The sequence below is a fragment of the Manis javanica genome, chromosome 7 (genome assembly GCF_040802235.1).
Source record: "Manis javanica isolate MJ-LG chromosome 7, MJ_LKY, whole genome shotgun sequence".
Lineage (NCBI taxonomy): Eukaryota > Metazoa > Chordata > Mammalia > Pholidota > Manidae > Manis > Manis javanica.
Window position 1 is genome coordinate 30,538,447 of NC_133162.1, and position 27,762 is coordinate 30,566,208.

Below are 27,762 nucleotides of genomic sequence, written 5' to 3' on the forward strand. Positions count from 1 at the left end.
GCCCTTTGAGAAGCTCTTCCTTTGTAGTCCTGGACGGTGCTGCGGGGGCTGAGCTGACCCCTGTGGGTCCGTCGGACAGGGATGGGGTCTGGCATAGTTGGTCACGGCTGCCCCAGGCTTCTCCCTTCAGTTGTAACCTCTCTGCCCAGAGAAGGGGAGGTGGCTGAGGACCAAGCTCCGTCCAGGACAGAGTGCCTCTCTCCAGTTCCATCACTCATTAATTAATTAATGCTCACTGCAGAGGCCTGTGTATGCCAGGCACTGTCCCAGGTGCTGGATTCCATCTGGCCCTCCTGACCTCCCCAGCTCATCAGGGCACTCAGGAGCAATCTTTCCTGACCAGTGTTTTCTCTCCCTCCGGCTTATCCTTGCAGGGACCTAAGTGAGAACACCATCCAGGCCATCCCTAGAAAAGCTTTTCGTGGAGCTACAGACCTCAAGAATCTGTGAGTGCAGGCACAGGAGAGCAGGGGTGTGGGGGTTGCAGGGCCATCCATCCTCATGGGTCTCCCTGAGCCCGTGGCCCAGGCAGCCAGGGAGCTGGTCTGGGCTCTGGGGTGGCTGGTGCTAGCATGGTCTTCTGGAACAATCTGGGGTCACAGGAAACAGGCAGACTTTGGGGACTGGGTTGAAGGGAGTGTCTTGAATTCTGGGGTGCTTTGGTATGTTCTTGGTCCATTTAAATGACACAGTCTCCATGCCCTTGCCGTCCAGTGGAGTGTGAGAGCTGGGTTTGAACCTTCTCTTCCAGGTACCTATTGTGTAAGCTGCTGCAGGTCAGCTAACTTCATGGAGCCTCCATATATTATTCTGTAAAATGAGAATATACTATTTCTCTCACAGGCTTGTTCTGAGGTTTAAATAAGACATGGAAATGAATACACTTTGTCATGTGCCATTTAAATGTAATAGTTTATTTCAATAAATTATTGAATGGTTTATTCCTATTACTCAAAGTTATTCTGGTCCAGGCTTACCACCTCCCTGCGGACCGAAGCAGGAATGGCAAATGCCTGGCATGTGTGTCGCTCCCTCCACCCCCATGCCTATAGCAGACAGTGGTAATCGATCACTGCATTCTTGCCCAAGGAGCACAGGTCACAGTTTCAGTTGATTCTGGAAGCAGCACTCCAGGCAGCCCCCACTAGTCAGCATCACTTGGGCTGAAATCTGTTTGCCAGCTCCGGCTGCCACTGCTCCTGTGACAGACACTCTCATTGTCAGCTGCCAGCCCCCTCCAGGTGGTTTCCAAAATGGGGCACAAGGGTGTCTGCTTCCCAGGGTTAGGCAGAGGAATACAATATAACTTCTATTTATGCTATTTTAGCTAAAAATAAGAAAGAACTTTAAGCTTTTATTAATATTTGATATTTGAATCGATACATATGATTGTGTCTCTTTCTTTAATGGAGTGCTTGCTCAAAACATTTGGACACCATTGTTCTAGGCAACATACTGTTCTCTCTGTAACTATCCTTTGCTTCACAGACAGCTGGACAAGAACCAGATCAGCTGCATTGAGGAAGGGGCCTTCCGGGCTCTGCGGGGGCTGGAGGTGCTGTAAGTCAAACATGGGAGAAGGGGCAGAGGTGTGGAGAGACTGGCCAGTGTAGGTGCCCAGGCCCAGGCAGCTGGATTGGGGCCTGGGAGCAGTACAAGAGGCCGGGGGCCTGGGGACAGTTCTAGGCCCAGGGCAGAGACCATGCTCTCTGCTCTCCTAGACTCACCACTGAGGGTGGGAGGTCACGTGCCCAGGGGTCATGTTCACAGCTTGTGACTCAGGCTTCCCCTGCTCATGATAAAGCCCACGGCCAGTGGCTGTGTGTTCCAGGAGTTTCTGGTACAGGAGGTGGGAGTGCCTCTGCTTTCCGTCTGTCTGTCTAAACCCTGTCCTTTCCTCCAAGCCAGCCCAGGCCTGTGTGCATCCTCTCCCTCTCCTTGCTCCATCCTTGCCTGTCCTACCTGACCCAGTCTAGAACAGCTGCCTTGAAATGGCTGTCCCAGTCTAGGGCTTTCCCTGTCCTGGGCGGCTAGGTGGCTCTTCTGCATTGCCCCCAGCCTGGCCCAGTGCCGGCTCGCCTCGGGGGTGGGCCGTGGAGCCGGGTGTGAGCATCTGCCTGTTTGTCCCTCCTTCCCACGTAACTTCCTCCTGGGCAGATGACACATGACTCTGGTTTCCCTGCTCAGGACCCTGAACAACAACAATATCACAGCCATCCCTGTTTCCAGCTTCAACCACATGCCCAAGCTCCGGACCTTGTGAGTCACCCCGGGGCGGCTGGGAGCCCCACAGCCAAGTGCTGGCTGGTGCCAGGGGCACAGGGAGAGGGGCCCAGGCCTCCACAGGCAGGGCAGGGAGCTCGTTCTCTCTGCCCCCTCAGCGGCCATTCCAGGGTGGGGCTGATTGGGGTCGGAGGAGGAGGGAGGTCAGCTGAAATGGAAGGACCTTAAATGTCATTTATGTTTGATTTTTCCTTGGGAAACAAGTGATTGGTTTTCGTGTTTGAAAATGAGTGGTGTGACTTGGGGCAGGGGGTCTGTGTGAGCTCTGTGAGATGCATGACATTCGCTGCGCACCTCCAGCTAAAGGGCTGCCCCCAGTGCGGACAGCCAAGGGCAGCGGCCGGGAAGTTTCCACTGCTGCAGATGATCCCCAGGTTGGAGCTGAGCTGTGCAGCTGACTGTGACTGTGCTTGGGCTGAATGCAGCCCCAGGGTCTCAGCCCCCTCCCTGGTGGAGGGTTCCCACCGCTCAGCTGGGGGCTGGGGGCCCAAGTGGGTTGTGAGCCTTCCTGTCCCCCTACAGCCGCCTGCACTCCAACCACCTGTTCTGCGACTGCCACCTGGCCTGGCTCTCGCAGTGGCTGAGGCAGCGGCCAACCATCGGACTCTTCACGCAGTGCTCGGGCCCTGCCAGCCTGCGCGGCTTCAACGTGGCTGAGGTCCAGAAGAATGAGTTCAGCTGCTCAGGTGGGTGCACCTGCCAGGGCTTCTCCCAACTGCCATCACCTGCCTCCTGCCACTCTCACCCCCCATCTTCTTCGTTCCCAGTACCTCCTGTCTTCGCCCATCACCTCCCGTCCTTATCCTTATCCTTATCCTCCCCACTCATCACTTGCCCCACCCAGCTCCCTTTCCTGCCCCACCCATTATCTCCTATTCTCACCCATCACCTTTGTCCCTACAAATGTCACCTCTGGCCTCCACTCCTGCCCATCATCCTCTCTTCCTATTCCCCACCGTTTGCCTCCTCCACCTGTCATTCCCTTCTGTCCCTCTGTCCATCCTCCCTCCCACCCTTTACTCTTTTTTGCTTCTACCTGATGCCTCTGACCCTCGCCTGGCCCCCCACTCAACCTCCTCCTTGCCTCTCCTACTACACATCTCCCCTCCTCCCGTTGCCTCACCCCTGCTGCCTTGAAGTCTTTGAATCGGGCTTTCTAGCCTCAGTTTGAGGTGAGAGCTCCTGACTGGCCGCCCCACTTCCTGTCCATCCTGTAGTCAGAAAGATGTAAAAGTGCCCCCAAGTCTGGGCAGGTCACCGCTGCTTCCCAGTCACTGGCCCCCAGTTCTCCTGGGAGAGTCCAAGCTGCCGTCAAGCTCTGCGAGGCCAGGGTGCGGTCATCCCTGCCTGGCGGCCCCCCACCCAGTGCCCCCCACCCAGCGGGGCCAGGGCGTGGTCATCCCTGCCTAGCAGCTCCCACCCAGTGGGGCCAGGGTGAGGTCATCCCTGCCCGGCGGCCCTCCACCCAGCATGGCCCCGGTGAGCCTCCTCTGCCCCCTCCTGAGCAGCTGCCTCTCACCTGGCCTTCTCACAGACTGCTCCCCTACTGCGCACACCCTTCCCACCTTGCTGCCTGTTGACTCCTTGTCACCCTGCAGAGCCCAGGGAGCCTTCCTGACCTGAGGGGAGGTTCCTTGTAGCCGTGAGCTCTGCGAGCACGTGGTGTCCATGTGTCGTGGCTTCTGGCCAAAACCTCAGCACTCTGCCCATGCTTGGCACAGAGAGACGCTCCAGAAATGTGTGCTGGGTGAATGAATGGCTCTCAGGTTAACAGCAGAGGATTCAGGACTGCCCATTTCTCCCAAACCCGTGGTTGGAGCCCACCAGCCACATAGAGCTCTGAAGAAGACATGTCTATGGGGCTGGGCCTCCTCTCGTCAGAGTGAGGCTCCGGGTGCAGGGCAGCTGTCACCCCCCCTCTGACCCCCAGCGCCGCACTCAGGGCTGTGTGAGCGGGCGAGGACGGGTATGGGAGTGCATGCTGTGAGTGTGTGTGTGCCCGGGCATGTGCTCATGAGGACAGCCGGGCTGAAACTGCTCCCCTGAGTAAACACCTCTGATCCCTCACCTGGTCTTAGGAACAGGTATGGGAAACTCACCTGGACAATTTTTATTTTGAAATGAAGCCTGTTTCTTTGCATTTGGGATACCTTGGGTTCTATATCAGGCTTCCCCTACCCCCTCCCACCAACACACCCTTTGGGGTAACCAAGGAAAGGATCAGAGGCTCAAAGAGTGGTGGAAATGTAAGTTGGCTCAGCCACTTTGCAGGGTGTTTAGCAGAATCTACTACATCTCAGTGTATGTACCTCATGACCCTGTAACCCCACTGCTAGGTATGTGCATCTGCCCTGCAGAAACATGACCCAAAATACTCACGGCGGCTTTCTTCCCAACAGTCCAGAGTTGGAGACAACCCAAATATCCCCCACCAAGAGGCTGGATTAACTGATTCTGATATATCCATGCAACAGAATACTACCCCAGCATTACAAGAGAACAAACTACTGGTGCACACAACATGGGCGGGTCTCAAAGATTTTGTATGGAGCGAGAGAAGCCAGGCGCTAGAGAGCCTGCTGTCTGATTTCATTTGTGTGAAGCCCCCAGACAAGCAGAACAAATCTGTGGTGACAGATCTCCGAACAGCAGTGCCCTTGGGGAAGGAGCATGAGGGAGCCTTCTTGGGTGACAGAATTGCTCCCTGTCTGGGGGACAGTTCTGTGGGCGTAACCATGAGTAGGAGTTCGGCTAGCTATCACTTAAGATAATACACTTTACGTAAGTTGCACTTCAATTTATACCAGATACTGGGCTTCAGCCTGGTTTCACCATGTACTAGCTGTGTGATTTCCCACAGATGAATTGCTATCAAGGACTTGGTTTTTTCACCTGTAAAATGGCCACAACAGTATCTTACTGCTCACAGGTGGAACAGTGGAATTAAATGAGATGTTTCATGTATAACACTTACCAGAGCACAGGGCACAGAGTGATCTGTTAAGAAGCCTAGTCCTTGTCACGCTCTGGTTACTCAGGCTCAGAAGTGTGGAGTGACCTGGACTAGAACTGGAGCTTCAGAATTTAGGCTAAGCTTTTCCTAGTGTGTGAATCACACTGTCTTGCAGCAGTTAGGTTAAGGTTCAAGTTCAGCAAACACATAAGGGGTGCCTGCTGTCAGTTCTTGGTGATTCCCTCTGGCTTGTCCGCATCCCTGGGAACGCCGTGTGCCCTACGCCACCCTTCAGTCCACACCTGGGGAGGGAGGCACTGACGGAGGACACCCTGAGGTCAGAGCCCTCTGTTTCTGCAGGTCAGGGGGAGGCGGGGCGCGTGCCCTCCTGCACTCTCTCCTCCGGCTCCTGCCCGGCCATGTGCGGCTGCAGCAATGGCATCGTGGACTGTCGTGGCAAAGGCCTCACCGCCATCCCTGCCAACCTGCCTGAGACCATGACGGAGATGTGAGTGGAGGGCAGGGTGGGCACTGGGGCTGGGGCGTGGGACCACGGGACGGGCCAGGCGCTGTGGCCCAGTGATGAGCTGCAGCCCAGCGCATGTCTCAAGGTCCCTCAGTGCAAACAGAGAAGACACAGTTTGCCTTGCTGGGCCCGGTGTTCCTCTGTGGTCCATCTGTCCAGCCCAGCTGGGTGAGTTGGCTAGAATCAGTTTCTTTGTATGAGCATCATTCACGGGCACCTTCAGCCCTGTAAGCCTGGGAAAATGGAGCTCAAATCACAGCAGCCCCTTTTCTCTGCCTGTGCCCAGCCAGCTACCCCCATACAGAGGCTGGGAGCAGGGTCGGGAGGGGCAAAGGGCCCGGTTTGGGCAGGTGAAACCAGCAGGCAACAGCAGGGGCTGGTGACCTGACCCTGGGCTTCCTCTGTGTTCTCCCTCTGCAGCCGCCTGGAGCTCAATGGGATTAAGTCCATCCCCCCAGGAGCCTTCTCTCCCTACAGGAAGCTGCGGAGGATGTGAGTGTTCCTGTGGCTTCCTGGGAGTCAGCACAGGGCGGGAGGAAGAGGCGGACCAGGCCTGCTGCACCTGGGCAGGTCCTGACTCTGCCTCTGGCTGCTGAGCCGCCCTGCGCACGCTGCTGCCTGCTGTTCCTGCGGGGCTTATCTGGGATCTGGGACGAGTGGATGTGGTGGTGTGAGCCTCCTTGCAGGGCTGGCCTGAGGCCTAACTGGCACGTGGCTCCTTTTCAGTCATCCATTTCAGCTTGGGCACCAATAGGAGCCCTTGTGAATATGAGAGGGGCGTGGGGGACTTGGCTGGGATGTGGGGCAGGACTTGGCTGAAGACAGTGCCCCACCCTCGGACTGTGGAGGGAAATGGTGGCCTTGGGTTTTTGGATGGGTGGGGGAACTGGCTCCTCACTTTTCTGATTTCAAAGAACTGCCTGCCCTCCCACGGCGTCTGGGAGGTAGAGGGGACCAGGCAGGGCTTCGTGGTCACTGAGGGATTCAGCCGTCTCTCCTTCTGCTCACCTTGCAGAGACCTGAGCAACAACCAGATCGCAGAGATGGCGCCTGACGCCTTCCAGGGCCTCCGCTCCCTGAACTCTCTGTGAGTAGCAGTGCCGAGTTCCAGGATGTCCCCCACATTGGCCAGCAGGGCCTGGGCCCCTCTGCTGGGTGCTGGGTGGGGAGCACAGCCCCTGCCCAGCCTGGCCTCAGTGGGTCTCCCTCTGCGGCCAAGTCCAGGGGTGCTGTGCCCAGCTCCCTGTTGCTTGCTGGTGAACTGGCCACAGCTGAGCCAGGGAGGGAGAAACCAAGGACTGAGTGTGTGGAAAAGCCAGGCAGAGCTGTTGCCCTGGTGACGCGTGCCTCACCAGTGTGGGGATTGTCCCAGCGTTCTTGGTGGCCGTCATCTGACGCAGCCCAGCTCTCACACTGGCTCTGCCTCCCTGCAGAGGCCCAGCTCTCCATGCTCCTAAGCCTTCCTTGGGTCACCTGCAAGGGCAGTAGCCACCAGCTTCAGTTGTGACATCTGTCACATCTTGTATCTTTCATACAAAACATGCTCTGATCTCAAGTTGTGGTGGGTGATGTGAAGACAGTATTTCCCTCCACCTCTTTCTGGTATTTCCCTTCCCTCAAGGGTTTATTGAGGGGGTCCATCAATCTGTAAAACATATCACACAGTATCAGAAATTCAGCTCAGAAATGTTACCTCATATCTTCTTCCCAGAGCCCTTGCTTGCACCCCCAGGTTCACCAAGCCCCTCACTCTGAGGCCTCATGGCATTTTATCTATACAGAGGGTACAGTCGGGGTACCCTGTAGTCAGGCAAGCTCCCCGTTGGTAGGGAACATTTGTTACTCTTAGGATTGAGCATTTTCATGTGTTCTGTAGCACTAGACACATGTGTCACATAGATTAGGGTCCTGGGAAGTAGAAGAGAATGGAGCTCCCTGTTGCAGAGAGTACAGGAGGCTGCCTGCTCAGTGCCTTCTGCATGCACACTCCTGTTGGAGTAGAGTCTGAGGTACTGGGCAGGGCCAATTGTGAATGGCATTCCTTAAGTTGTGCAGTGTGCAACCTGCACGGCTGTACCTGACAGTCTTGTGATGGGTCACTATTGGAGGTGGCCTGCCAAAGTGCAGGGCTCTTCATCGGAGAAGTGAAGGGATCTTCTTCTAAACTGGAACATGACAACAACCCATTTTAGGTGGGCTCCTGTTGCTCCTGGGTGGCTGGTCAAAGCCACCTCCCCACCACCTTCATGGGAGCTTTTGTGCTGATGTCATGCAAATAGGTCTCACTGACAAGGTCCACCTTGGCTGCCCTGACCTCGTCTCCATGCTTCAACTCCTGCCCCCTCCACTCCATTCTCCACATTGAGGGGTCTTTCCAAATGTGGATCCAATTGGGTCTCATAGGCTTCCTGGGGCTGACTGGGTGAAACCCAGGCTCTTGTCCCAATTGTTTCCCTCACTCAGGCTGCCCTGAGCTCACCGCAGAGGCTGACCCTGTTCCCAGGGCTTTTGCTCCTGCCATGCCCTCCTCCAGCGGTGATCTTGAAGCTGAGTTTGAAGAGAAAGCATGCAATGTTTGCTCAGACTGAGTGTCGTCAGGGAGGGCCTGTGGAGCTGCTTATGATATTGGGAATGAATTCACCCTTCCCGAGGCCCCCAGATGCTTTCACCATCTGCTCTAACCTATTCCCACCTGTATGTCTGTTTTGAACCTTTGCTTTTTTTCTGATTGCACATAGAATTCATGCCCAGTGCAGAGAACTGAAAATACTAAAGTATTAAAAACCCATGTGCCATCCTTCCACCCAGATCTCAGCGCTTCTGTCGGTCTCTTCCTGGTCTTTTACCTGGGCCAGAGACACTAGCCATGCTGGGACTCATACAGCTTGTACAGTCTGGCGTTTGAGTTTTTTCTTATAATTCTCTGAAAATAAGTTATTACTGCTAGTGGGATTTTCTCCTCTTTGGAAAGTCTGCTTTTGGATCCTGGACCCGCCTAATTTCCTACGATTTTCTCCAGAGGGCTCCTTTGTGGGCTTCTGTGGGATTGTGTGTGTGTATATGGGGGGCGGGACAGAGCCTGTGGTGGCTTCTCCTGCAGAAATTGGGATCACGGCGCCTCTAGCGCAACGGTACCTTTGTGCAAACTACAAACAGCGACCCTTTCTTAACACGCTTTACCGCCATCTGCTGGCCACTTGTTACAGCCGACTCCCACCACCACGACGTGCGCTGTGCCCTGAGGACGGCTTGAAGGTGGTGCCGTGGTGTGCGGCGGGTCTTGCAGCCCTGGCCTCTAACTTTCCCTTTCTGCTGTCTTTTCTCCAGGGTCCTCTATGGGAACAAGATCACAGACCTCCCCCGGGGTGTGTTTGGAGGCCTGTACACCCTACAGCTCCTGTAAGGACCCATCCGTGGGTGTCCTTGGGTGGGGCCCAGGGAGGGGACCAGTACTTCTCTGGCCTCTCAGACTGGCCTTTTCTGCCACTCTGGGGTGTGGGCACTTGGGGTAAGGAGCTTGGAGAATGGCAGAGCCGGCAGGGCTGTGAGCGGCTGGGTGGCTCTTCAGAGGCCAGAGGGGCTGGTCACCGGGAGAGGCGGACTCGTTGCTGACGGCAGGGCGCCTGAGCTGAGAGGCTCCTGAGACGCAGCCTGCACTCCCGGGGAGCTCGGTGTGGCTGGGGACAGAGCTGTGTGCTGCAGGGGAGCACCCGGGCCCAGCTCAGCCTCCTGGAGCCACCAGCATACAGGCAAGAGTCCTCTCCCAGGACCCAAGAGGCACAGAATCCAAAAGGTCCATCTCAGCTGCCTGGGAAACCCAGCAGAATGCTAGGAAGGAAGAGGAGTCCCCAAAATGCCTTCTGGAGGCTTTCCCACCGTGACCTCTGCTCCTGAGGATCCTGGGGGACACCTCTAGCAGTTCCTTGGAAGAGAGAGGAGTGGGTGGAGCAGGGTGGTCCCTGTGCGTGGAGAAGGCAGCCCAAGCTCTTGACTCCTCCGTGGGGACAGACATCCAAAAGGCCAAATGCCCTGTGCCATCTCCCCGAGACAGTGCTGCTCGGTGCCAGGATGGTGCACGGCACATGTTGATGCCTCTGATTCTGTGCCTTTCCCCTCACCACCTGGCCGTGGCTCTGCCCTCAGGCTCTTGAATGCCAACAAGATCAACTGCATCCGGCCTGACGCCTTCCAGGATCTGCAGAACCTCTCGCTTCTCTCCCTGTATGACAACAAGATCCAGAGTCTCGCCAAGGGCACCTTCACCTCCCTGCGGACCATTCAGACCCTGTGAGTGCCCTCTTGCCTCCTCCCCTCCACCCCAGGTGGGCCCAGCGGAAGGTAACAGCCTCCAAGTACAGGCAACTGTCCTCCCTTTACCTTTTGTTCACTGGAAGTGGCCTTTTGTAAGGGAAAGAGCACAGACTCTGGGTCAGACAAACCTAGGTTCAAATCCCAGCTATGCCTCTCACTGGCTGTGTGACCCTGGGTAAGTTACTTTGCTTCTCTGGGCCTCAGTTTACACATTCATAAAATTGGGGTATCATCTTCATAGGGCTGTTATGAGATTAAGAGGATGTTTGTACAGAGCTTAGCTCATTGTAAATGCTTCTTAAATGCTGGTTATGGTTAACAATAATAATAATTATTATTATTATATGACCGATTGATTCTAAGATACACCTTGTTTCCACCTTAGCAGCTCTGAATTGAGATGCATATTACAATTGGTGGCATATCACTTAGTTGGCAGCATTTTGTTCTTTCTTGGTAATACATAAAATACCAGTGCATCTTACAATTGATGATGTTTTAAATTGGATGAAATATAGTAATAGCTATGAAGATTACAAATTAAAAATTACAGAGCAACATCTCTAGGGGTTTGTTTTAATCTTTTATCATAGAAAATTACAAGCATATTGAAAGTTGTATAGTGAACCCCCTAGTATTCATCACCCAGGTTAACTCAGGGCCAGGCCCCTTTTCATGTATATTTCCCTGTCTTCCATGCCTCCCAGACTACTTTGAAGTAAACTCCAGACACTATTTATCATCTACACAGACTTCACACATATTTATGAAAGGCAAGGATTCTTTAAAACACAACTACAGCACAACTATTATTTAAAAGATTTAATAATTCTTAACATCATTAAATATCTAATTAGTGTTCAAATTTCCCAGAGTCTCATACACATGCAATTTTTAAAATACTGTTTGAATCAGGATTTAAAGGCCTCTGCAATGCAATTGGCTGATGTGGTTGATGTATCACTGCAGTCACTTTTAGTCTGTGAGTGTCTCTCCATCTCCTCTTCCTTACACTTGGTTTATTGGAGACACTCATTATTGGAGTGGTAGACTTCCTTGCACTCTGCTCTTTGCTGCTGTGGCATAGTTTCACACACCCCTCTGTTCTGCCAGTGTCCTGCAGACAGCAAGTTTCCTCTAGCAGCCTGGTCAGGTTCAGATTTATTTTATTTTTGGAGGGGCAAGAGGACTTCATAGGTAGAATTGTGTCCTTCCCTAGGGAGGCACGTTGATGTCTGGTTGTCTCTGTTTTTGTAATAAATATAGCCATTGATTTCAATGCCTGGACCCACTCATTCATTAAGGATCCTGAAAAAGTGATTTATGAATTTTAGTATCCCTTCTTCATTTGGTAATGCTGTTGTGGTTATGCTTTAAAAAAGGGTCCTTATCTTTTAGCTGGAATGCTTCACTAGAGGGACACTCCTCATCTACTATTTGGTTAACTTAGGCACTTCCATGGTCTCCTCCATTCTGCGTCTTTAGTTCTGAGCCTGCAGTCTGACTTGATATGCTGACCTGTGGGCTCTGTGATGCTTAATGGACATTTATTTTTAATATTATCATGGCCATTGTTGTCACCATCCCTGCCACTGATTATCTGCTGGGTGCCTCATAGAGTGCTGGGATAGGTGTGAAACAGGTCAAGTAGAAGGCCCAGCTCCTGTTCCCTGGGGACCCCGGTTGTCAGCAGGGATGAGGATGGAGACAAACTCATTAAAGCCCACGCACTCTCCTGCAGCCTGCTGCTGCTAATTAATTTACTTTTAGCCAGGGAGAGGGAAATGGAGCGCCATGGGGAAATCTTGCCAAGTATGTGAAATTAGAGGTTACAGGGAATCAGCAAGATGGGCTATTTTACACAGCTGGCAGAATGTCTAAGAGAACATGCTAAGCAAGATCAAGGCCAGGGACCCAACAGAGAAAAGCTCTGGAGATGGGAAATGGGTCTTCTGTGAGGAGAAAGGGGAAAGGAGAATAACTAAATCAAATGCATTGTGCTGGCTGAAGGTGGCCTCTGTCTGTGTCTATTCCCCTGGCTGAGAGTTTCAGAGAGTGCTTCTGCCCTTCAGACACCACGCCCAAGATCTTGGCCAGTGCCACCAGGGCCATAGTTGAGCACCATGCTGGAGTGGAATGTTAGAGCAGGAAGGCTTCCTGTGGTGACAGTATGAGTAGCAATACTGACAACAGTAGTCACCGTGTTATTTATCGAGCTGTTGCTGAATGCCAGGCCACTGTCCTCTGTGCAGTACCCTAGTACTTATGATGACCTGTGGAGGAAGGTTCTATCATTCCTGACTTTCCTTGTAAGGAAGCTAGAGCACAAGGAGGTTATGTGACTCACCCAAGGTAATGCAAGATTTAGTAGAGCAGGAATTTGGTCTCAGGCATCTCTTCATTACCATTGAAAAATTAGTTAGCTCCCCTGCCAATGTGCTTTTTTCTCTAAGATGTCTTACAAGGCTGTAAGACAAAACTGAGTCTTACTGAACAACTCTTACACGTTAACAACTGCAGTATGATTTGGAGCAAGAACAAAAGGAACGCAAATCCAAGGCACGATCAGGCATTCTTATCATGGCCTTGGATGGTTAAACCACCCGACTGGGTCTTGTGCCAGATCTGAGCAGGTGTCATTTCACCTAATCTTGCTCGACTTGATCATAGCTCCAAGATCTGTGGCTGAGTGCCTTGTGTCACAGTATTGATTTTGCTCTAGTTTTACTTGCCCTAAGAGATTTAAAAAGACACATAAACAGATTTATGAGGTATAGCTTATATACCATGAAATCCACCTGTTTTAAGTGTACAATTCAATGATTTTTAATAAATTTACAGTTGTTCAACTATCACCATAATCCAGTAGATGGTGGAACATTTCCATCACCCTCCAAAAATCACTTGTAACCATTTATCAGTCCCTATTTCCAGTCCATCCCTAGGTAACTGTTAAGTTAATTTGTCTCAATATATTTGCCTTTCTAGACATTTCATAAAAAAGAAATCATACAATATATCATCTTTTGCTTAGCATAATGTTTTTGAGATTCATCCATATTGCGGTATGAATTGTCAAATAATTCTCCACAGTACGGATAGACCACATTTTCTTTATCCATTCTAGTTGATGGACATTTGGATTTCCACTTTGGAACCATTCTGAATAATGCTACCATGAATATTCATTTATAAATCATTATGTGACAAGTGTTTGCATTTCTTTTGGAATTTCTGGGTCACATGGGAAATTTATGTTTAACTTTTTAAGTTAAACCACTTTTAAGTTTAAGCTACTGGCTTCCTAAGTGGCCCCACCGTTTTACATTTCTGCCAGCAATGTATTATGAAGGCTCCAATTCGCTACATCCTTGTCAACACTTAGTATCATCTGCCTTTTCGATTTAGCCATCCTAGTGTGTGAAGTCATTTCTCATTGTGTGTTTCATTTGACTAATGATGCTAAGCATCTGCCCCTGAAGATTTTTAGTTGTGACTTCTTAATGTGTTTTCCAAGAAATACACTGAATACAGTCTTCCCTTCTTCCTTTCAGTATCAGAAATGTTCATGGAAATAACTGCATGGTCATATGTGCTGCACATTTCTGGCTGTGTCTTTAACGGGACTATCTTTTCCCAGACAGAGTTTTTCCGCTCCTGATCATTGTCCCTCTTCAGCTCACTCCCCTTTGCAACTGTTAAAAATTCGAATTCATATCAAATACTTAAGTTTATACAGAAGCCACTTGTTTTTGTGGGTGGTTCAAGTTTTTATAGATGGGTTTTGACACAAATAAATTGTTCTTAAAAAGGGTGTATTCTATTCTGTACCCCTTGAGCGTTTTAATACATGTCTAAGCAATATAACTGAATCAATTCTAAACAGAATTTTCTACCAAGATGGTGATAAAGAGAAGCAATTAGCTCAGGTAGAGGCCAGGCACTAAGGCAGGGGCAGCTGTGGACAGGCGGCTGGGAGGATCCAGAGAGATGCTTGAATCTCAGTGTATTTTGAATTAGCTATAGACTATGCTGTGGGGAGTCAGCAAACATGCCAAACTGACAGTTTCTATCAGGAAACCAATGTTGAACTGGATGCAGAAAGGGTGTATTGGGGCCAACCACCTGGTGCAGCTGAGAGGGTCCAGGACTCAGGCAGGCAAGGGAGGGGGCTGTAAAGGGTTGTGTTGGGGCCAGCTGGGCAGGGATGGCTCCCACCAGGCATTCCAAACAGGAGCCAGAGAGCAGAGCCCAGGAGGTGAAGGACAGGAGAGAAAGTGGCCAAGGTCTGAGCTGAGCTGGGCACAGACCCTGGTGTGGGTTCTCTCTCTGTGTGGAGAGCTCTGTGGCCCCTCAGGGCCTGGGCTGGGCCGGTAAGCATATGGCCTGAACCAGTGGCTTTAGATGAGGGAAAGTGTCCACAGCCTGGTGAGTCCTCTGGCTTGGCCCCTGCTCTATGTTCCTGTATTTCCATGTCAAATATTGGCTTTCAGGCACAGTAGCCAGGACAAGTGCCAGAACATTCTTCCCTGGCTTCCCAGTTTGGAAGGCAGGGTGTGCCCTGTGCTGCGGTGGCCCAGACATGAAGGGCGAGCCAGCTGCCAGGGTGGCTCTAGTGCGGCTGGCTTGAGCCGCTGGGGAGGCCAGGGCCTGCGTGTGGAAAAGCCACCATGCGGTTGCTCACAACAACTGGGCTCCCTCAGTCAGCGTCACCTGTCAACGTCATCCGACTTATATCCTGCTGGTAACACACGCTGCGCAGCAAGAGACTATGAGTGGTTCCCTAATAATGAGCTACTCGGTCACATTTTCTGAGTTTCCCTTGTGTCAAGAGATGGCCTGTAAAATGGTCAGGTGGAGGCAGCCCCGCAGCCTGGGGTGGGAATGGAGATTCCATGGAAAGCGAGGGGCAGCAGTGGGCACTCTGAGACCCACCCACCCCACCTGCAGGCCCAGCCTGACAAGGCTGTGAGAGAGGGGCTGCGCCACCAAGGCCAGAGGGAGGGGCAGCCCATGACTCATGGCACTGGGGGATCCGAGGGCCTCCAGGGGCTGCTGGTCCAGGTTCTAGTACTGGCTGTCACCTTACCGTGGAAGGACAGGGGTGCTTGGGCCAGTCTCTAGTCACTCCTGCCTCCACTTTTGTTTGTGAAATGTCCCAGGGCAGAGGGAGGGATGGGCAAGTAGTAGGAGAGGAGACAGAGAAAGTCTTGAAGGGGGAGTGTGGCAGGATAGCTGGGAGTTCCAGAGCCTGCAGAGACCATCCCCACTGCAACTGTCTGGCAAGACTTGTCTGCAGTTGGCAGGTGCCCCTGGGTGGTGTCCCCAGGTGGTGCTTATCTCCCCAGGGCCAGCCCTGGGCTTCAGGCCATGAGCAAGCAGCCACGAGGCCCATCCAGGTGGAGATCAGCATGGGTTTACAGTCCTTGTCTCTGATCCCCGTGCCCCCTCTGGACAGGCATCTGGCACAGAATCCTTTCATCTGCGACTGTAACCTCAAGTGGCTGGCGGACTTCCTGCGCACCAACCCCATTGAGACAAGTGGGGCCCGCTGTGCCAGCCCCCGGCGCCTCGCCAACAAGCGCATTGGGCAGATCAAGAGCAAGAAGTTCCGGTGCTCAGGTAGCTGCCCGACTGCCTATCTTCCATCTGCTCAGGGACCCCATGATGTTTCTAGACGGCTCCAGCATGCATGTCCTAGGCCACTCTGGACCCACCCTGGAGTTGTAGGCCCCAATTGGTAGACTCGGATATGTTGGTCTGGAGTTGGTCAGCCCCTCCCCTTGATTTACTGAGGCCTGGGGAAGCAGGGCTTCCTGAAGGTCCCAGAGGAAGCACCCAAACAAGGGCCCAGACAAGGAATGGCCCCTTCAGGCCAGCTCTCTTTTGTGCCACTGCTTCCAAGTCTTTTAAGACACCCAGAGGCCTAGGAACCCTTCTCACCAAGACAGTTGCATCCTCCAGGTCTGGGGCAGCAGAAAGAGCGTGTGGCTGAGGACAGCGTGGGTCAGCCTCTGAGCCCGGGCCCTGATCGGGGGCCTGGTGCCTCCCTTCCCCATCTCCATCTGTGCCGTTGCATGCGAGAGTTCCCATGGTTTGGGTGTGCCCAGAGAGGTTAAATTGGGTGTGTGCTACCCAGCGTCGGCCTGGGCAAGGAGCACATAAGGGCTGGGTGGATAGGCTCTGGGGCCCTGATTTGGGACCCCAGTGCTGTTCCTGGGGACCTTCTCCTGGGCAGTGGAACTAGGAGCTGGGCTCTTCCTGCAAAAACTGGCTGATCCCAGCATCCTGGTGTTTCTGCTTCTCTCCCCAGCCAAAGAGCAGTACTTCATCCCAGGTAGGAGAGTGGGGGGAACCAAGGCCAGCCTGGCGGGGCCGATGGCAATGGTGGGCAGGGGGCTGGGCAGCAGCTGGGGGTCCTGGGAGACCCTGGGCCCCCTGGGCCCCTCAGCTGCAGCCTCCCCATCTCCCTGCAGGCACGGAGGATTACCAGCTGAGCAGTGAATGCAACAGTGACGTGGTCTGTCCCCACAAGTGCCGCTGTGAGGCCAGCGTGGTGGAGTGCTCCAGCCTGAAACTCACCAAGATCCCTGAGCGCGTCCCCCAGTCCACAGCTGAGCTGTGAGGACCCCAAGACCCTGCCCACCCTCCCCCCACCTACCGTGCCCGCTAAGTGTCCTGGGCCACAGGGCCTACTCTGGGCTTTCCTCTGGTCCCTGTTTGAGGACCACTGGAGACACAAGCCTGGCAGCTGCTGGCTTTGGCAGGAAGCAGCTCCCCTCCCCGTGGCCCCTCAGCTTCTGAATCACAGCCCAACATGCCCCTGGAGCCATGTCTGGCACCCAAGACAAGTCACCAGCCTGAACAGGGGTGGTTTTTCTCAGTCATGCTCTTGCCTTCTTTTGGGGGATCCCATTGATCAAGTTGTGCCTTAAGCCATTCTTGAACTATTATTTTTCTTTCTCTAAGAACATGAATTTGTGCACATGTATATGCATATGTATGAATACCTACACATATCTGTCATGAATGTATATGCATTTTCATGGCATTTTTAATATTAAAAATACCCTTATTCATCACCCAGAGTTCCTCTGAAATAGGATCACTTTACTTTGCCAGATAAATTCTTCTGGGGGGTCTCCTTTGTTTGAGTCCCAAATATTCTCAGTTTGGAATATACTTGAATGTCTGCCACTTATGGATGTTTAAGTCCTCTTCATTGCTTCTTACAGACGATTAAACAACAATGAGATTTTCACCCTGGAGGCCACTGGGATATTTAAAAAACTCACTCATCTGAAGAAAATGTGAGTTGTTCATTGGCAGGAAGGTTGCAGTCTGGACGCTGGCGGGGAAGGGAGGAGGGAAATTCTGAGGGAGCCTCCGTGCTGGGCAGGGGTCCCGTGCGTGGGGGTTGGGTGTAGGAAGAGGGGGTCCTGGGCTCCGTAATCATCCTACCGCCTCCTCTCCCAGCAATCTGAGCAACAATAAGGTGTCGGAAATTGAGGATGGGGCCTTCGAGGGTGCAGCCTCTGTGAGTGAGCTGCATCTGACTGCCAACCAGCTGGAGTCCATCCGGAGTGGCATGTTCCGGGGCCTGGACGGCCTGAGGACCCTGTAAGTGAGCAAGCCTGGGAGTGGGGTGGGCGGCCAGGCCGCGGCAGGCAAAAGCCAAGCCAGCGTGTGGGTGTCTGTGTTAAAGGAAAGGAAGAGAGAAGCTGGGAGACCCTTTCCTGCCGGCCCTGGTTTGCTGGAGGCAGGGACAGCTGAAGGCCCTGACTGTGGTGGGCCAAGTAATCAGATGTTGTTACCTGTGGCGAGGCCTGCTTTCTTGTTCCTGGGGTGTGGGGCTACTGAGGCACACATTTCATTTTAATTCATTTAAATCTAAATAGCTACACGTGACCAGTGGCTACAATGTTGGGCAACATGGCTCTAGAAATCACCTGCTGGGGTTTAAATCCCACCCTGGCAGTAGGGCTGTTGATTGGCTTTCTGAGCACAAAGGCTGGAGTTTGTGCAAGGTAAATGAATGTAGGAAGGGATTCCTGGATTTTTGTTTATTTGTCTGTTTTACAGAAAGGGGATTTTATGCTGTGCTGTGTTCTGCCACTTGCTCTTCTCACTTGTGAATATAGCATGGCTGTTTTTCAGCTGTTCGTATAGGGCTGCCTCATTCTTGGTTATACTTGCGTAGTATGCCCTGAGTGAGGATGCTGAGGGCTATTCACATGGTCACTTGGGCTCTTTCTGAGGAAGACTTGGACAGGGACAGAGAGGGGATGGGCTGGTGCAGGGACAGAGCCAGCAAGAGCACTCGAGGGACAGTGCAGGTTCACGAAAGAAATGCTTGCAACTGCCCCACTATGTGGAAACGGCCTCTGTTAATTGTTGATATAAACAACTATCCTTCTGGATTTCCACCTGTGTGTGTATATATGTATCTATATGTTATACACACACACACATGTATACATGCATGCATACACACAGGTATTTTTAATGGAATCCTAATATACACTTCATTTAAAAACCGCTTTTCCCTTAAACACAGTTTCAGCACTTTACAACATCATTAAAATTTCTTTTAAAACATCATTTTAAGTGAGTATATATTATATAATTATTAGAAATGTAGACTATTTTTAATTTGTTTTATTATAAGCAATGTTGTGACTAATATCTTTACCATGAAATTCTGTGCCCATCCAGGATTATTCCTTTATGATAAATTCCTAAAAGTAACTTTCTGGGTGAAAGCATTAGGTACCCTTCTAGGGCTCTGGCACCTCTCCCCACACCCACTTCCAGGGGGTCCCGGGTCACACACTGCCATCCCTGTGTGAGGTGCCAATTCATTCCCACTCTGCCCAACCTAGATCATTTTGCAATGTGGCAGGCAAAGATTCAATATCACTTAAATGTCTTTGAACACTAGTGAGTTTCAGCATTTTTATGAATGTTCATAACCATTTAAATTTCTCCCATGAATTCCTTATTCTGTGTCAGGCTTGGTTTTGTTTTTGGTTGGGGCAGGGAATTGAGCCAGGTTTTTGAGGGTGAACAGAGACTTTTGCAGATATGAATGAGGAAGAAGGTCATTCTAGGAGGAAATCCTAGCTGGGGAAAGGCATGGTGATGCAGGCTGGTACTGCATGCCTGCAGGACAGAGGAGTCAAGGGTGTGCGGCTCTCCAGGGAGGTGGGCAGGTGCTGGTCTGGGGGTGGTTGGACAGGCTCTCATGGGTCATGGTAAAGAGTTCAGACTTGATTCTGTGGGTGGTTTGGAGGCCACTGTGGGCTTTAGGCTGGGCAAGGACATGGCTGACTGGGTTTAGGTTTCAGGAAATTCTCTCAGGCACTGACGCAGAGGTGGGGGAGGCACTGGGCATCCAGGGACTGGAGGTGAGAGCTGGCATGGGGGCCATGTCAGCAAATGGAGAGGAGAGCACCTGAGAGGCTCGGCGGGTCTAGCGGGGCGCAGGTGTGTAGGGATCGGGCTGCGGCTCCCGGCCCTGTGGCTCAGCGCCTCCCGAGTAAAGTCTGAGGCCTGGAAGGTGGTGCCAAAGCCCAGGCCAAGCCGCTGGCCGCAGGGCCCCACAGGGCTCTCAGTGCCCCAACTCAAACCCTCCCCAGGATGCTGAGGAACAATCGCATCAGCTGCGTCCACAACGACAGCTTCACGGGCCTGCGCAACGTCCGCCTCCTCTCGCTCTATGACAACCAGATCACCACCATCTCCCCTGGAGCCTTCGACACCCTCCAGGCCCTCTCCACGCTGTAAGTCTGGCCCTTGGAGATGGGCCTGGGGCTTGGGCATGACCCCCCTGAACCCAGGGACACCCCCTCAAACCGCCATCCCGAGGGTTGTTACCTTAAAGGACTCAGGGGATGTTTGAGTCCTCGTGGCTTGTGGAACACAGGTCCCGCCATGCTGGGGTGCTGCCTCTTGTAATTGTGGGCTGTCTGGGAAGGGGTGTTGGGGACCGGGTGGCCAGGATGTGCCGGGTAAGGGAGGGCCATGACAGACAACTGAGACCAGCGGGGCATCTTCCTGGTCACATGACCCGCATCTTCCAGAAACCTCCTGGCCAACCCTTTCAACTGCAACTGCCAGCTGGCCTGGCTGGGTGACTGGCTGCGGAAGAGGAAGATCGTGACTGGGAACCCAAGATGCCAAAGCCCAGACTTCTTACGGCAGATCCCCCTGCAGGACGTGGCCTTCCCTGACTTCAGGTGTGAGGAAGGTAAAGCGGGGGCCCCTGGGCAGCAGGGGAGAGGTCGGGGGGGCTGCGGTGTGGGAGAGCAGCACCCTTGGCCTGCCATGGAGAGGAGCCATCCTGTGCCAAGGGAGGCCCTGGGCGTGAGGCAGGGCGAGGAGCAGGGGGACCCATTCTCAGCCCTGCACCTACCCTGCTTGGTGGCGTCTGTGTGACTGCAAGAGCAATAATGTACTTGTTAAAAAAAAGAAAAGAAAAGAAAAAAAGCCAGTGTGTGGGGGAAACATGGCTAAAACATCACTCAGAAAAAATCAGTTTACATTTCAGTGTATTTTCTTTATAAAAGTACACTTAACCCAGAGGCCAACCTGCTGGCTGTTCCTAACTGTCCCGGACCTGTGGGTTCACGCTGCCTGTAACATGCAGTGGGCCTTCCTGGGCCCATCCTCAGCGTGGGAAAACGAGTTACTCTCAGGCCCAGGTCCTGGCCTCTGACTCTCCGTGTCTCTCCTGTGGCCACCCTCTCCTTTCCCTTCACATGCAGAATGCAGCCCAGCCCTCGGTTTGCCCCCAGCACGGAACACACACAGGCAGCTGTTGGAAGCAGATTTTCAAGTGATAGAGCCAGGTGGCATCTTAGCCCAGCTGTCCCTGTCCCTGAGCCCTGCCAGGGGAATTTCTCCCCACTACCTTAAACTTCTAGCTCTGCCCTGCCTTCCGCCGGGCCCCCTTCCTCGGCCCCTCCTGCCCCCTCTCCCGTCTGTTTCCAGGGTGCAGTTCAGCTCTCAGCTCCTGCAAGCCAGGTGAAGGGAGCTTCAACTTTCACACCAAGAAAGACGGTCAGGATATTTTTCTAAACAAAATAATGGGTTTTCTAAGATCCATTTTCAATTTTCAATTTTGCTTCCAACTTTAAAACACTGCATACTATCCACATGTATATTTTTACATCATTTTACACAATAACTTGCTAGTCTTAGAAAATACTGTTTTTTTTTTAAACCTACTTATGCATTTTGGGCATTTTTTTATGCCATTAAGTATCATTTGAAAGCATTACTGTTCCAAAAAACAATCTCCTTTTATATTTCTTACCACAAAGTGAGGCATCACCATTTCCTCAAAAACAAGCACCACAACTAAGAACAATCCAGAAGGAAAGTGAAATAATCACCACAGTGTCCCCCCACCTATTTCCTGACACTCCATGACTTCTGCAAACATTCCACTGGGTGACCTGTGCACTTGTGTGCACATGTATGACTCATGCAGGATTGTGCAGTACTGCCCACGCAAGCCTTCTCACCATGCCAGCTCATCATCCGGAGGGCACCACCATTGGTGTAACCAGCCCCTTGCTGTTTGCATTTACATACTTCCAAAGTTTTGCTGTTACACCCCATGCTACCAGGCATGTCCTGGAAGGTAACTGTCCAACCCTTAGAATAATTTCCTAGAAGTGAAAGGGTGTGAATATTTTGGGGATGTTGCTGCTAAGAGGCAGTAGGAAGTAGTCGTCAAGAGGGCCGGTTCTAGAGGCAGCTGGCTTGGATTCCAGTCCTGGTATCCCTTCTTCCAGGCTGGGGACCTTGGGCAAGTTGCTTGGCCACTTGGCCCTGAGTTTCCTTGTCTCTAAATGGGTAGTAACAGCACATCTGCCGGAGAGATGTTCCGAGGACTCAGTGAGTTCACCCTGCACATGGCTGCCCTCCATAACCAACAGTCCCCATCACCTCCTTCCCAGAGCCCCCAGCAACTCCAACCATGGTGTCTTTATCATCTCTCCTACACCCACTCAGAAGGCAGGCAGGCATGTAGAGGACACTCAGTAACATTTATTGAATAAATGAATGGATCAGTGAAGGATGGTGTGCACAAGGAGCTCAGATTTGGCATCAGCCAGACCTGAGTATAGACTTCATGTAGCCTCTGACCAGCCTTCTGACCTGAGCTCTCAGACCTCAGTGAAATAGAAATTCATTTGTTCATTCAACTGATCTATTTTGAGGGCTGCTTGAGCCAGGCCCTGCTCTAGGTGCTGGGCTTCTTCAGTAAACAAAGAAGAAGAAAGAGACACAAGTCTCTGTCCTCAGGGCGCTTGCATTCTAGGGTTGAGAGTGATACCTCTTACTGAAGATTTTGTTTGATATAGTGTCCTGAACATAGTAGATGATCAAGAAATGGTGTGGCTGCCATCCTTCTTCTCTGCTGTGCTTGGTTCTACCTTGGATCTGAGGCAGAAGAGATTGACCCAAGACCTATTTTAACCTCAAAATAGGTCCAGGGGGCTTTGTCACTGAAGGGGAAGAGATGCAGCTACAAGGAGAAATACTGGTGCGTGAGGTAGTTTCAGAGAGGGGCTTCTGTTCTGAGGCATCCTCAGATGGGGCCCTGGCTGCAGAAGGCCAGAAGGAGGCTTATCCCCTCACTGACATGGCTTTGTTTCTTCCTTTCCAGGTGAGGAGGAGGGAGGCTGCCTGCCGCGCCCACAGTGCCCCCAGGAATGTGCCTGCCTGGACACCGTGGTCCGATGCAGCAACAAGCACCTCCAGGCCCTGCCCAAGGGCCTCCCCAAGAACGTCACAGAGCTGTAAGTAGCCCGAAGCCTGGTGTCAGGAGAAGGTGACCAACAGCAGATAGTAGCTGACTAGGAGCTTGGAATTAGGGCTTTTCAGGAGGCCCTGGTTCCAAGAAGGCTTTGAGCTTCTCTTGGATCCCCTCTACAGTCACCTGATGGCATGAGTCACCCATGGCAAATGCTCCATCCCTTTAAAATAAGCTCTGCCTTTAAAATAAGAAATAACGTTATTTTTTTTCACTTCACATTATCTTATGAGCATTCCCCTTTGTCATGAGAACTCTCCCCAGTGTTATTTTTACTGGCCGCATAATGTTCCACCATATGAATCTACTGTGATCTATATAACAAATACCCCTTTGCTGGATATTTAAGCTGTTTCCAATTTTTTACTATCATAAATAGCACCAAGGTGAACATTCCTTCAGTGAAACTGCTAGTCAAAGAGTGGTGTATTTTTAGGGTTCCTGCTGCCTTTTGCCTGATGGCCTTCCTGAAAAGTAATTTCTTTGCACTCCCATAGCCATGTGTGGAGATGGCCTTCTGCCCCACCCCAGCCCCCATCAACACTGGGGGTTGTGGTGCTAAAATCTTTGTTAATTTGGATTTGGTGTCTGAGCTTGTGCGGGGGCAAGGCTGTAAGTGTGTGTGTGATCGAGGGGTGGGCGGCTGGGCTTCTTCAAGACCCCTCCAGATGAAAGGCTCTGGTCTGCCCCCAGCTCCTGTCCCCTGGGATTGGTGTCTCCGGGCCTCTGCAGCAGAGCTTTTCTTCTCCCTGTGGGAGAGCTTGTGGTTTTCGTTTGTGTTTCTTCCTTTTCTGGCGAGGTCGGCTCTTTCTTGCCAAGCACACCAGCCACTGTGGTCCCTGTGCCATGACTCACCTACACCATCCCTTGCCCAGTTTCTGGTCGCAGTGTGAGTGCCCCCATTTTCTCCTTAATGCATCATGACAACTCTGAGGACAATGGGACACGTGGGACAGCCCGCCTTCTGTGAGGATGCAGAGTTCAGAGGCTGGGAAAATCATTAAATCATTTGACTTCTCTAAGCCCCAGTTGCCTTAGCTGCAAAATGGAGCTGTTTGGGTGTGCTGACAAGGGCCACTGAGAGGGTCAAATGCCGTGGGTGGAGGTCACTCTGCACAATCAGAGTGATGGGTTGGGGACAGTGAAGAGTCCTGCTTCTGCTGCTCTCTGGACCTCCAGGGTTGGGGGAGGGCCATCCGGAGGGGGTTGGCAGAGGTCCTGTTCAGGGAGCCCAGCTGGGGCTTCAGTTCCTGGAGTTTGTGTCATTGCTCAGCAAGGATGGCCACTGGCAGTGTGGGGAGGGAGGACAGTTCAGAGCACCTGGAAGCCCAGGCTCTACTCTGTAGACATGGGGGAGCTTTAGGAGGATTATTGCTGGGCTTGGCTTTAAAGGCAGTGACTCGGATGGCAGTGCATATGGTAGGTCCCAGCAGGGAGGCCAAGGAGAGGGAACAGAAGTAGGCTGCTGCGGGGCCCCAAGCCTGGCTGGTGGCGTGCAGTCAGGGTGATGTGAAGCAGGATGGAAGCAGGCCATGAGGGACCCACGGGCAGGAGAAGCCCGTGGTCGTGGGACTGGCCCCAGGAGGTGCTGCAGAATCACTAGCAGGGGCCTGAGCCTGGGAGCCTAGCATGGAGTGTGATGCTTATGGAGGCCTGGGGAAGCCTTGCCAGCAGGCAGAGAGGGTGCCCTGGTAGCTGGTGAGGGCCCTGGCAGGTGGGCCTGAGAGGGGTTAACGTGCAGAGCAGATCAACTGGCCAGGAAAACGACAGAGCAGAGAGGGAAGGGCAGGTGGCCCGGGGTGGATCCCTGGGTGTGCCCCCAGGGGGGGTGGCTGAGAAGGCGAGGTGGGAGAGCCACAGGGAAGCCACGAGGCTCTGCTTCCCAGGGGGTCTGACCAGCTTCTTTGGGGGGCACTACCCAGACGGCCTAACAAAGGTGCCTATTTTCCCCTATGCCGAGTAGCTCTGGCTGATGTGCAGTCTGTGTGGAGAGCGGAGGCAAGTGAGGAGGCCCTGGGTGCTCTGCTGGAGGTTGAGGTGGATGCACTAACTTTCATGTTCTCTCCTGCAGCTATTTGGACGGGAACCAGTTCACACTGGTTCCAGGACAGCTGTCCACCTTCAAGTACCTGCAACTTGTGTGAGTATCCAGGCCACTTGAGGACCCCATACTCACCTTAGAGAACAGGCGAGCCATTGGCATCTAACTGCTGTGGCTCCTCCAGCTGTCCTGGAATTCCCTACCGACCCCACTTCTGGCTGATCCTGGTTTAATTTCATCCCTTCTCTTGGGAACTTCGTTTGTAGAGCTGTTTGGCCACCTAGTGGCTCTGTTTTAGAATTGCCTAGTTTCCGGCTCCCTTGCTGCTTCTGCTGCACACCATCTCCCCAGGCCTCCCGCTAGGCTGACAGTTATTGTTGATGACAGTCATCTTTGCAAAGGTAGGAGCCAGAGCAGAAGTGGAGGGTGACAGAAGACTCCTTGGTCCAACCTCTGCCCCCAAACGAGATGAAATACGGCAGCTACAAATACACATCTGTAACCAAGCTTTTCTTTAGACTAACATCTCTGCTCTTCTGGTATTTCCACCTTTGACCCTTTTCATCTCATGAAAATATACAAAATAAGCCTCAGGATAAATTCAGCTCCTCTTAGCCTTTCAGCCCAATTAACATCTCACTTCAGTTGTCTCTGTCTTCTCATTGGCCAGATTCTATAACAGAAGTCCAGAGAACATTCCATCTTAGGGTGACTTGGTACAGGACTACTCCAGGTGTGGTCTGCGGACCAGTGGCAGCCTGGGAACTGTCTGTAATGGGCCTGCAACTAGATAAGGAACTTGCACCAGGATGTAAATCAACGTATTGCTTCCTTCACTGAGAAAGTCTTGCTATGAAAAAAATGTCAGTTGAACTAAGTCATGTGTTGAGTGTGATAGGTGGTCGCATTTTGGCACGAGTCCCTCATGAGGCACCAGTTCAAGCACTGGCTACTTTGAGTAGCACTGGCTTAAAGAATTTCGAGACTCCATTGGTCTGTCTTTGCTAATACCCTAGCAAATGTCCTCTGACTGTCCGGTGGAGGTGGGTAGAGGGAGTGGGTGGCTGTGACGGAGGGCCACGGAAAGGGGCGACCTTTGTATTGCCTACCTCTTTGGTCCAGCTGAGGCAGCCCCACTAGTGAGTCAGGTGCCCTTGAGGAGGAACGGGCGGGGAGAGGATGGTGGTCCGGCCTGTGCTTACTCTGAAACTGCCTGTCTGGGGTTGGAACACCGCCACCTCCTCATCACAGGAAGGGACCACGAAGTGTACTGATTGCTCAGTAAATGTGTCTCTAAGAACAATCAACAATTTTGAATGAGATTAGAGGGAAATTTACTAAGAGAACAAGAAGACAGGGCACATGGTTTCATGTTATGAGTATTTACTGAGCCAAGAGCTGCGTGAGGTGAGCAGCCACGAAGGCCCCTACGTCATGGGCCCTCTCTGCAAGAGTCATGGTCCGAGAAGTGTGCAGGCAAGAGGAATGGGAGCACATCAGGCCGTGCAGAGTGCTGAGGGTTCCAGCAGAGGTGAATGCACACTGGGGCTGTGGCTTAGAGGAGGGAGAGATGAACCAGGGTGGGGGCTGAGGGGAGTCAGAGCTCACCAGGTGGGCAGAGGGGACAGGACGTCCAGGTACAAGTGACTATTAAAAAGGATAGCAAATTCATGCAAGGCACACAGGAGAAGTGAGGGAGAAGTGGGGCCAGACCCTGGGGCACCTGGCAGTGGCCTGGCTACAGGCTGGAGGTCACACTTTAGGCAAATGGGAGCTACTGCAGGTTTTTTGGTAGGGAAGTGACCTTGTCAGATTCGTGTGTTAAAGAGGTAGCCATCGTGTCCACCCAGGTGGGAGATGCATCTAAGGGGACAAAGCTGTGGGTGAGAGATGAGGTAAGAGCCCAGGGCAGAAACCGGAGACTGATGACGGCACTTGATGTAAGCAGAAGCTTAAGCAGAGGAGACAGATGTGACAGATGGACAGAGGGACCAGCCAGTGAGAGGAGGGGCTGAGAGAGGACGTGTGGCTACGTCAGGGTTTCTGGGGTGTCGGGGTGCTGACCGGGATGGGAGCGCAGCAGGGTAGGGGTGGGAGAAAGCCCCAGATGTGGACTCGAGTCTGAGTGTCTGTGGGTGTCAGATCTCCAGAGAGGAATTCATTTGGGAGGCCGGCTGGGACTGCAGAGGAGAACACTGCCTGCAGGCAATGGTGAGGGAAGCTAGGAGCATTCCTGAGGGGGCCGATGAAGGGGGAGGGCGGCCAAGCTGGGGCATCAGCGTTGGGTGCCTAAGGGTTAGGTGAGAAAAACTCTGTCATTAAGAGACAGAGCAGGCACTGCCAGAGGGGCAGGAGTCCGGGCAGCAGGGCTGGAGGAAAGCCCAGGCAGGAGGTTGGAGAGGAAGGTGGATGGTGCTGCCGAATGTGGCAGAGTCACTCTGAGAGCACATTGCAGGGTCCTGGGGTTCGGGGACTGATGCCTGGGGTTTGACTCTGGCCCTGCCTCCTCCCAGCTCTGTGACCCTGGGGGGTTATTCCATCCCTGGGAAACCCGGTGCAGTTATTTGTGAATAAGGTTACTCTCTCCCTCCATTGTAGGGAGGGCTAGAGAGCGAGCCCACGTAAAGTGCTAGGAAGAGAGAAGGCTGAGCCCACTGGGTCTGGCAGTTGGCAGGCAGCTGCTGCCCTTGGTGGGAGCATGTGTGTGGTGGGAGGGGCCAGAGCCAGGCCACACCTGCACCGGCGGGGGCTGAGAACACGCTGGCATGAGCTCTGGGAGCACAGAGTGAGTTGGGGAGTGGGGTGAAGGGCTGGAGCTAATT

The 27,762-nt window shown here is 52.7% G+C and overlaps 1 protein-coding gene across 1 annotated transcript in view; it reads left to right on the forward strand.

The window, feature by feature from the left end:
- SLIT1 (slit guidance ligand 1) overlaps nucleotides 1-27,762 on the forward strand; it is a 158,125-nt gene that overhangs the window by 106,792 nt on the left and 23,571 nt on the right. Inside the window, exons 5-22 of the mRNA XM_017664938.3 lie at nucleotides 375-446; nucleotides 1,489-1,560; nucleotides 2,188-2,259; nucleotides 2,806-2,969; nucleotides 5,597-5,744; nucleotides 6,183-6,254; nucleotides 6,778-6,849; nucleotides 9,090-9,161; nucleotides 9,906-10,049; nucleotides 15,532-15,695; nucleotides 16,387-16,410; nucleotides 16,550-16,694; nucleotides 17,309-17,383; nucleotides 17,550-17,693; nucleotides 19,712-19,855; nucleotides 20,156-20,322; nucleotides 22,753-22,885; nucleotides 24,971-25,039. Of these exons, the coding sequence (XP_017520427.3) occupies nucleotides 375-446; nucleotides 1,489-1,560; nucleotides 2,188-2,259; nucleotides 2,806-2,969; nucleotides 5,597-5,744; nucleotides 6,183-6,254; nucleotides 6,778-6,849; nucleotides 9,090-9,161; nucleotides 9,906-10,049; nucleotides 15,532-15,695; nucleotides 16,387-16,410; nucleotides 16,550-16,694; nucleotides 17,309-17,383; nucleotides 17,550-17,693; nucleotides 19,712-19,855; nucleotides 20,156-20,322; nucleotides 22,753-22,885; nucleotides 24,971-25,039 (1,953 nt within the window). The remainder of the gene's footprint in view (nucleotides 1-374; nucleotides 447-1,488; nucleotides 1,561-2,187; nucleotides 2,260-2,805; nucleotides 2,970-5,596; nucleotides 5,745-6,182; nucleotides 6,255-6,777; nucleotides 6,850-9,089; nucleotides 9,162-9,905; nucleotides 10,050-15,531; nucleotides 15,696-16,386; nucleotides 16,411-16,549; nucleotides 16,695-17,308; nucleotides 17,384-17,549; nucleotides 17,694-19,711; nucleotides 19,856-20,155; nucleotides 20,323-22,752; nucleotides 22,886-24,970; nucleotides 25,040-27,762) is intronic.